This window comes from Limulus polyphemus, unplaced genomic scaffold, assembly GCF_000517525.1.
Source record: "Limulus polyphemus unplaced genomic scaffold, Limulus_polyphemus-2.1.2 Scaffold33, whole genome shotgun sequence".
Taxonomy (NCBI): Eukaryota; Metazoa; Arthropoda; class Merostomata; order Xiphosura; family Limulidae; genus Limulus; species Limulus polyphemus.
In genome coordinates, this window is record NW_013665643.1 from 882,744 (window position 1) to 893,650 (window position 10,907).

Below are 10,907 nucleotides of genomic sequence, written 5' to 3' on the forward strand. Positions count from 1 at the left end.
TTTCATGTTAAAATTTGTTGTCATTCTAGAAGGAAAGAGGCATAATTTTTATTTATTTCCTAATTTTTTATGGTTGTTACAAGATCGGTCAAATCTACCAAACCTGTTCAGAGATTTGTTGGTGAAAATAATGGATAAAATATAAAGTTTTTTTGTAAGAAATGTTTGATAACTATCTGGACATTATAAAGATTTCTCATGTGAAATTGAAAATTTTCTGATGCATAAAAGTATTTCTAACCTTAAAATTAAAATTACTTTGCATGTTGGATTAAGACTTAATAAAAAAAAATATTTGATATTTTGCATATGAAAACATTGTAATGTTTAATGATAATCTGCCAAATTTTGTTAACATAAGCTTACTAATTTAAAAGTTATTGCATGAAAACTATAACAGGCACAAACTGGTTTTGAGGTTCGTCCTAGGGGCCGAGCCCGTGCCGAAAGAGTTAATAATTCTGTTTGTAGTACTTTTTTCCCAGCTCCTTAAAAAATGTGAAAGGTTGTTTGATAACAGTGAATAATTAAGAAATGCTACTCAACACATCTGCACCACAAAGAGCTATTATCTAACTCGCACTGCCGTATAATTTCCTTCACATGATACAATCCTTGAACAAACCTCCTCCTGCCTATACATGTCAATGTGTGTGTTGTGTCAGCCTATGATGTAATCATCATTAGACTATAACCCTCCACCAATAGGAGGGTGACATATTCTCCAGACACATTAATTCGCATGTGCAGTAGCATTGAAAAGGTTTATTCTTTCCTTGGCACTGCTTTTCTTCAGATTTTTTTCATTAGGCTTTACCAGACTTTTTGCATTTGTTGTTTTAATTTGTGGTTACTATTCATCGAGTAGTCTTTCTTTTATTAATTTTCTTAATGATTTGAAAGAACAATACTAAATTTTAAATTTATAAGTAAGAACTTTCATTGAATTATCTTCAATTTGAATTTCTTTTAATAAGCTTTGTACTTTCGGCACACATGTCCCGCTGTCTGTTCCCATTGTTCAGTGCAACATATGAAACCCATTCTCTTCTAAGTCATCATAAAGCCTATGTGCCATTGCCATACCTGGATCATTTTCTAACTAATAACACAAGAATAGTCAAACAAAACAAAGTTTTCTCTGTATTTTACAAAAATATACAACCACAAGATCAATTTTGTGGATTAACGGTATTATGCATTTATGTTCCAATTTTTCTGTCATCTCCTGAGGTTTCTAACACTTCTTCACAGGAATCATCCAATTATGCTATAGTGACTGGAAACAATGAGGGTCAGTGATAAGGGGTGTTTCAAAATAAATCACACCTTTTTCCTCGAAGTAATGATGAACTTGGTAGGGCCGCGAATATCATCACTCATGAGAAAATATCATTTTAATGTACTCTTCAAACTACATTTTTTGCAAAAACATTTGAATCATGGTGCTCACTAGAACTCGGGTTTGTGTCACATGTGCTGCCTTTGGGATGGCTCAGAAACTAATGCTCCGAGAATTCAAGTCTTCCAAACAACACTTCACAATACCAGATTTGAGAAATCTGATTAATGCCTCAAGATTTAAATCTCATCAAACATGCTGGAGCTTTCATTCAATAATGCACAGAAGAAATGTTGGAAACTTTGCCTGAATGTGAGAGACACAAATGTGAAAACTTGACTTGCGTTCTCGCTGATGTGCTCACAGAGACAGCCACAAAAACAGACATGTTTGTTGCATTGTAGAAATCTTTTGCAAATCAATTGAAACTCGTGCATGAGAACAATGGTGGCCCAATCAAGTGATATTGATACTTGGAATTACTTTTTTTGATTGAATTAAAATCTTATTTTACTTTCTTATGCTTTCGGGGAAAAAAAGTGTGATTTACTTTGCAACACCCCTTATTATCGCCGTTGTAAACCACATGGTTGATTCGAATCTGATCTTGGATCCAAGATTCTTCCAAATATAGAGGCACTTGCTCCTAGGACTTCTGTTTTCCTGGCTCTGGTCCCACAACCATCACATTAAGTTGTCCATCTTTCCCATCTCGATTGCTCAGGCCCTGATGGCAGATTGACTATCTGACGTAAGCCTATACCCACTATGGGTATTTTATCATCACTGCATTTCCACCTCCTACTTCTTGCTTTCACACTTTTGTCTTGGTCTCCTTTCACACTATTTACCATAGGGACAGGTTCATATGGCCTTACTGTCCAATCTGTGGGTGGCTAGGGAGGGCATTTGGATGTTTTCTCCATTCATCCTCTCTTCCCTGTATGGTAATTCCAACCCAGATCATCTCCTTTGATCTTTATGGTCCATTCATTATCTCGTTTGTAGTACCCCTTTTAAAGGACCTTGCCCATGTTTTCTCTTGTCATGAGATTCCTCAAGTAACGTATTTCCTCCCACATTGTCTCATTGGGTTATATGCCCCTTATGTCTAGTTTCTTCTTTTGTGAGTGATCATCCTTTTTTTATTTTTCACGTCTCCTCCCATTATGCTTGTCATCTCATGGCATTTCTTTAGCCATCAATGTCTCCTGTATGATATCTTGCTGGTGGGGATATGGATGTGTCCTGACACATTAGTTTCTTATTTCTTACACCACAGAACAGTTTCACCTACCTTGTCTTTGTCTCCCTCCAGTGATCATTCTCCACTTTTCACAGTTGCTCTAATGGTGAGTTGTTTATTTTTCTCCTTTCTTTTTCAGGTCTCACAATCACTTTATTCTAACTTTACATGTATATCTATATTATGGAGACAAGGAAACCCACAGAGTAGCTAGTGTTGCTTCATAGGGAACATCTTCCCAAAATCTGCATGAAGTGGGGGAGTGCTGAAAGTATTAAGCCCATCCTTAGTGCTAGTTGGTAAGATGGGGTTTCTGCAAGACTGTGTAGGTGGTGTCTATATATATATATGTATCTTCCATGCTACTCTGCACTTGCAAAAAAATGACAGCACCAAGTGTATACCTGCCCTCACACCTAGCTCATGCTTACCGCCTCTTAGTGTGAGACCGTATTTGAGATGATTATGTTTGTTTATAACAGTCCATGCACCTCTCCAGTGTTCTTCCCCCTACAAATTCCTTCCATCTATTTCTTCTTGCTTCCCCGATTCTTCCTTAGGCAGTGCAATCCCACTGGTATGAAACTGAGTGAACACACCTCCTGTTTGGGAAGTAGGGCTGGAGTGTTACCTGATTCTGTAATACAGGACATCCCACTATATTATGAACCAAGACATTCCCAGTGTTAGGTCCAGCCGATTGGGTCTTGGGTTGCTACTTCCTGCACCTGATTTTTGTAGTGAGTATCTCATGTAAGTATTTCTCCAATATAGAACTGGCTGAATTGTAGCTGTAGCCACACTATATGCTCATGTTTAGATGTTCACTTGTGAGTTAATGAACTGCTGAGCAATTTGCCATTTAGCTCACATTAGCACTCATAAGATATTCTTATTACAATATCTTTTGCTCTACCACCTCTATTGGGCAAAGAGTATTCCCTACTTGGGATGTATGTGGTCTCCCAATGAGTACTGCCCCACTATGCTACCCCTGCCTCATGAATGTCACACTCCATGGGCTTTCATTTTCTGATGCTGCTTTCAGAATTTTTCTGCATAAACCTCTCCACCTTCTTTATTGTAGGATTCTAGCACTTTATGGAGCAAAGAAGTGATTAGCATTTCAGAAGTTAACATTTTCTATACATGAAAATGTATTTCAGATAGATACTCATCTCTCTCTGTACCATTTCCTACACTTCCTCATCTCTTCCAATGCAGTTAGTTTTTGTCATCAAGAATGAGCCTGTGTCACCTTCCTTTTGGTGGAAGGCTATAGTCTAATGAGATTACGTCATAGGTTGGTGTAACACACATTGACATGTGTAGGGGAGGGGAGAGCTTTGTTCAAGGTTCTCGGCATATGCAGGAAATTATATGACAGTGCAGGCAAGATAATAACTCTTTGTGGTATAGAGGGGTAAGTATTTTTGTGAAATACATTTTCAGGTAAAGCAAGTGTTAACACTGCTTTGTTACTTTTTGAACATTATGCAATAATTAAATGTAATTTATTTTTCTAATGTGTTGGTTAGAAATTAAACTGTGTGAAGTAATGATATTATAAATTAAATATTTTTGTGTAACATACAAAATGTACAAAACAATATTGAAGAGTTGTCTTTATGCTCTATCCTTATTTTTCATTAGTGTTAGATGATTGAGCTTGATCTGTATAATTTCTTTTTTGACCTATTACTTTTTTTTTCTGGGGAAAGCAAAAGCTACTAGTGTTTGCTGTTATTTGACTGCATGATTTCAATGACATTAAATGTTCTAAAATTTGAAGTAGATCATTACCAAACTTAAGGTCATACATGGAGCAGAATATGGCAATAATGATTTCCTATGAGAGTATAGTTGTTAACTATTTGAACTAGTATCCATTGAAAAATCCAGCATTTAAAGAGAATCATACTGTCATTAAATGTGCACGTTTATTGTTCTGCATGCTTGTGTAAAATTTTAGTAGATGATCCACAACTTTTAAAAATATTGTCAAGGAGAAAAGAATAAGGTTTAAAAATTTACGTCCAAATACTTTTAATCATTATCTTTCAAATCCAACTTACTGGAATTTTCTATTTAGCTTAAAAAATCATTCTATTGAATTAATATTTTCTGAAGGAATACCACATATGTTATATTTGTATGAAAACATGTTCAGGTATTTCTGATATGTGAAGCCATTTTGTTAAAATCATTATGCAAGTTTAAATGCATGATTAGATTTTAAATACTCAACTGTAACGTTTCTTACATTCAGTAAAAATTATAATTTGTGTCTGCTAGTTTTGTGAAATTTAGTTGATGATTTTTTTCGTGTGGGGAGAGTAGGATAGGAAGTGACTTTGTTTTAAAATTAGACGATGAAGTATGAGATTAGTAGAGTCTGAAGCTCTATCTAGAAACTCAAAGTTAAATATAAACATTGCAATACAATTTCATGTTCAGATGTGAAATTGAGCTTGAGCTGTAATAAAATCTCTGTGTCATTGCCTATTAGATTTAATAGCAACAAGCCTCAGCGTTTATTTAGTTTATTAATATATATGGAAATTGTATATGTTCTTACATTGGTGTCAGTTTTCATAGATCTGGAAGTTTGTTTGGATAACTACATGTTTTGTAATTTATCTAGTAACAATGATTGATCTCTATGCCATTTTTTCAGGAGAAGTTGTGCCAAAGATTCTTTGGGATTTATGCTCAGGACCAATGACACCTACACAACACCTTGAAACTCAACAAGCATTAGTCAAGCAATTTGCTGAGATCTTGGACTTTGTTTTGAAATTTGATGATCTTAAAGTGAGGATAATAATGTGTTATTCATCTTACCTTGAATATTGAATACTTAATGTGCAATATTACAATACTAGCAGTGACCTGCAAAATGTTTGGTCTTACATTAGTATCTTTATTACAACAATATTTTTGAAATACAAGATTTATAGAATAATACAAACAAAATGTAATAATAGACACCGAAATGTGTAAGTCCACTTGTCTTTAGGTCTTACTTTATAAAACCTTAACTAATGTTAGGCCTAAGTACGATAAAGAGATAAATTAACACTGTATTGGGTATTTTTTATTTACATTAGTTTAGTTAGGACTAAACTATACTGTACTTAGTACTATTGATAAATAAACTGATAATGTTATTCTAGGACCTAACATCAGACCTTTTTGAAAACTTCAAGCTTTTAATGTTTTTGTACTAAATGGTTAATAAGGAATATTTACATTCACCTTTTTTGTTATTCCTTCACAGAGCAGTTGTAGTGAATTGTTCGTTGAGCTTTCCTGATTACACTGTTTTTTCTTGGTAAAATTCTTACTGCACATATTGACAGCAGAACTATATAATGACAAGATTTTGTTGTTTGTGGCTAGAATTATTTTGTATTATCCTAGAAATCCTGTATTTAAAGAAGTACTGGTGCAATAAAGACACTAATCTGAGTGCAAAAGTCTTGCAGGTCTCTGCTAGTCTATTATAATAATACTCAGTTTTCTGTCATGATAATGCACATGCATCTTACTATCTAAATACGCATGTGCACACACATCATTTCCATAACAGACACACAAACAAGCATATTATTATATAGATAGAGAAGACAGCTGAACATTTTACAGTATTAGTTCTGATGAAATATATATTTTTCTGTACATTTTCCTGTTTATAAAACTAATTGTTTTAATTGTTTATCAAGTTGTTAGATGTGGTTTTATTAGATAAGATATTTTTTTTCACAAGGCTTGAAAACAAGTGATATAGAAACCCACAACTAATATAACATAAGTGTGTGTGTGATGTGAAACACCACATTTCTTGTATTCAGCAAAGTGCTAAGCAAGGCTCAGCCAGAGTTGTGGTTTGCTAAACTTAGAGACGTTCAAACACCTAATCACATTATTTCTTGCTGTTTTAATTTATTTTGAGTACTAATATTGTAACTCTCTCTCTTTTTTTTGTTTTCAGTCTTACACACTTTTGATTTACCTCATTAATTTAAAGTAGATATTTGTAAGTGTTTAAATAAATATGGGTTGTAAGCCTAAGGAATTGTGTAAAATATATTTTCAGTAGACTGCATTAACATCAGAATAAATTGTATAGGGTAGAGATCAGAGTCCAAACTTTTTGACCAGTCCTTATCAGGTTTAACTGGTACATTTTAAGAACAGATATATATATATATATATATGTTAATCTGATTTTATCAGTTGCAGATGTGACTTTTTTAAAGAAAAATGCAATTGCAAATATGTATGTTGATATAGGTGTAATATTAAACAAAACTCTTTATTGAAAACAACTGTTTTTGATTATCCCATTCTTAGAATGTATATAATCTTTATGTTAATCGAGATAAACTTGCAAAAAATAATGTGACTTGAGATTAAAATATTAATACTAACCAAAAGATTAGGTATTTCTTCATTAAGATGTTAATATTCATCACACTTTGTTTGAATTGATCCTGCCATTCACATGCTCCAGGAATCTCCTTTACATTTCAAACATTTTAGGGATTACCCATAATATTTAAAAATAGGCCAGGAATCCCCAGAAAACTAGAGGCTTTATATGGGATATTGAAGTAAAGAAGATACTTTCACAAGATAAAAATATAACTATGGTTTTAGACAAAAATGTATAGAAATGCACATTTGATATGACAAGGAAATTGGCCCTGTTGTGTGGATCAGATTATTATTTTTTGCTGTTATAATCAGCCCAAAGATATCCTAACAAACTTCTGACTGGTAGATGTTTAATATCCTGTAGACATGGCATATGCTCGTAAGAAATATTTTTGTGGTACAGATTCTAGATGTCTAGTGGCCAAAGGTTATGTGCATAAAAATTTGTATGATTGTGGTTCTAAATATACAATTATGTGAACAGGGAATTTAATTGCTTGTTAAACAAACTCTTGCCAATAAAGTAGGTAAAATGAAATGTTTTATTCCAATCTTTAACATATTAAATGTTAATAAACTTTGAAAAATAGTCTTAAAACAATCTAATTTTTTTACTGTTTACATTTTTTATTTATTTATTATTTAAAAAATAAAAGCTGAAATATATTGCAAAAAACAGATATTTAAATATGTACAATAAAAACATATGGTGATAGATATCTATACTGTAAAAAGTACAAAAAAGTGTCATTATAAAGAAACCACAATATTTTAAGTTATTGTTCCTTAAAAACTGTGTGTTCTAGCTTGGATATGGTACAAGGTGTTTCAAAACCACAGTATAATGTATTCTTAAGTGTGTTTTCTCAAAATCTAGCATTTCTTTCATGGCTTTCTTTTTCAAATCTCATATTGTTGAAATTAATTATAATATGTGTCAGTGTGTAGGGTTATTATGAATACCAGTTAACATAGTCCAGAGTAGATGATGCTTGCATTAGTTTTATATATGGATAGACTTGATATGCTGGTTGAATGTGATAGCAAGCACATTGAATATCTACTGCAAAATGTTTTCAACACCCTGTACCATATCCAAGTTCCTAAATAAAACTGATGATTCTTTTATATTTTAATAGTTTTTAAATCAAAGGTTTTGTAATAACCATAATTATTAAAATGAGTTTTTATTTATTTCATGTGATTTTGTCAGATCTACATTAACCTAGTAAAATTTGTTGCATGATTATTTTATACATTTTGTTACATTGTTTTTTATTCAAATTTTAAAACAAATTATCTTCTCTTAAAGATAATATTTAAGAATATAAAATGTATTACAGCAACATTCCTTCCCTTAAGTTTTCTATGCTTTTCTGGTTTGATATTCATTTATTACTTACAAATTAATAACAAGTTAGAATAAAAAAAATTTTTTTTTCCTATTTTCTAGTTCAATGAAATACTTTTCTCATTAAAATATATTTCTGGTCATAAAATAAATGAGGAAGTAGTTAATTGTAAGCTTTACTACCGAACAGATTATGGAAAAGTTTCATGATTGACCAGGATGTAAATAATTATAAAATGTTTTTATTGTAAATTTTGTTATATTTTAAATTTCTGTACTTGATTTTAATGCTGTTGTTCAGATGACCAACCCTGCAATACAGAATGATTTTAGCTACTACAGAAGAACCGTCAGCAGGCTTCGATTAGCAAACCAAGTAAGTTGTTAGTATTAGTTAGCTATAAAACTGTAGTGTACCTATGTGACTAAAGTTCAAATAAGTATGATACATTGAATTATTATAATCAATCGTGATGTCCTCTCCAGCTTTGAGAGATGACAGCTACGGTTCTTTGTTCTTTGCTGGCTGCACAACTTTACAAATTCAAGCTTCCCAATCCAGTCCAATCTGTTTTATAATATCAATGAGTCAAGTGGCTTGCTGCCTGCTTCTATTTTTTTCTTCCATTATAATTTAATCGTGATGTCCTCTCCAGCTTTGAGAGATGACAGCTACTGTTCTTTGCTGGCTGCACAACTTTACAAATTCAAGCTTCCCAATCCAGTCCAATCTGTTTTATAATATCATTGAGTCAAGTGGCTTGCTGCCTGCTTCTATTTTTTTTCTTCCATTATAATTTAATCTACAAATATTTCTATGCTGAACACAACTTTTGCTTTTAAAGTAGTAGAGTATTGGTTGATTCATCATGGTAGTTCACTGTGTTCCACAATACACAGAACTACCATCCAGAGATCTAGTTAATCAAGTAGAAAAGGTACATATCTTTATCATAATGAGTTGAATAGCAAATGAATTGGGAATTTGAGAAACATTTGCTTGTTATATTTGTTTTATAGTAGTCAAATCGTTTGTGTGAAATTTGAAGTGTGTATGACTAGGAATTACAAAAATACAAGAACTTTATTTTATTTCAAGTGTACTAATCATCATGCGTTGTACATTTTATTTTTTACACTTATAAAATCATGTAACATGTAGCAGCAGCTAAGGAAGAATGGTATTATTTATAGTTACAAAATTTTATAGATAATTATTTGGCCCTTTCTAATATGACCAGCATTCATAATTTTTCTTTATGATAAAAAAAAAAGAAATTAATGGTTTTTGCATTTACATAGGTGTATCCCATTAATATTGTTTGCTTAATTTGAACTACATTCTAAGACTATTAATAGTTCTTCTATAAGCATTCCTCTTGGTTTAAACTAATGTAGACCAGACTTTGGAGGTATTGTTCATTACTGCTTTCTTTACAATATTGTAACTAATTGTTTGGCTTGGTTTACTACTATTCTTAGGTTGTTCACAATATTAGAAGTTTAAATTATTAATATATAAAGGATAATCTATCAAAAATTTCCTAATTCTCTTAAATTACAATGTTTGCTAAATTGATTTTTAATTGTTTATCTGAAGTTGTGGGAAACAGTTATTAAATATTTACTCTTCGTTACTAACAACATAATCATATTGCAACTTTGTTTGAATACTTGTTTCTGTTTCCTCTTTTGATGAATTAACAAATTAATGCTATAAAAGTGTTAAACAAAATAATTGTTATTTATCCAGTAGGGTAAATGTGAAAGTAATATTCATGTTATCTTCAGAAACAGTTTTTATTAGGCTTAAATAAAAGTTTATGTTATAGCATATTAAAATGCTAAAAACTCCTTTATGTACTTGTTTTGATAATTAAACCTAGGACTGTAGCATAGTTTACACATAAGTTATGGTGATCAGTGAATTTAGAAGAAAATTAGTAAAATTGCAAAGTTATCTGCTCACTGGACTAGTAACTTAAACATTAAATTTGGACTCTTCACTGTTGAATGCATGATTTAGAACAGTGGTCGGCAACCTATGACCCGGCAATAATTTGGCTGACCCACCCAAAAGTTGGCTTCATCATTGCAACCCGTGAGGGCACAATCATTGTTCAGTTCAAGTTTCTCGGCTATGTGAGAAGAACAACGATATTAAAGGAAAGATGGGAAAGAGTCACGGCTACGGAGAATTTTAAGATCAGTTTCAGGGAAAAATATCAAACTGGTCGAACTATTAATTTTTTTGTATGTAAATAAACATGCACATTTAAAATACATGTACCGGTATTAATAATTATATGATTATCACTGACCCTACACAATGCTAAATTTTTCAAAAAAAAAATAATTGACCCGCGATCAAAAAAGGTTGCCGACCACTGTTCTAGAACGTTCACGCCCTTTCCTGAAGTCTCGAGAGGCTACTAGATATGCGGTAGTATTGTATATATAAGCCGCCAAGAATTGACGGCACCAATGTGTAATTGAACTCCACAGAGAGAGAGACGTATTGTTGAGTC

The 10,907-nt window shown here is 32.2% G+C and overlaps 1 protein-coding gene across 7 annotated transcripts in view; it reads left to right on the plus strand.

Moving 5' to 3' along the window:
* LOC106460467 (protein FAM49B-like) overlaps nucleotides 1-10,907 on the plus strand; it is a 63,726-nt gene that overhangs the window by 39,000 nt on the left and 13,819 nt on the right. For all 7 annotated transcript variants that reach the window (XM_013920167.2, XM_013920174.2, XM_022387355.1 and 4 more), the window contains 2 exons: nucleotides 5,266-5,402; nucleotides 8,681-8,755. In XM_013920167.2, coding sequence (XP_013775621.1) covers nucleotides 5,266-5,402; nucleotides 8,681-8,755 — 212 coding nt within the window. The remainder of the gene's footprint in view (nucleotides 1-5,265; nucleotides 5,403-8,680; nucleotides 8,756-10,907) is intronic.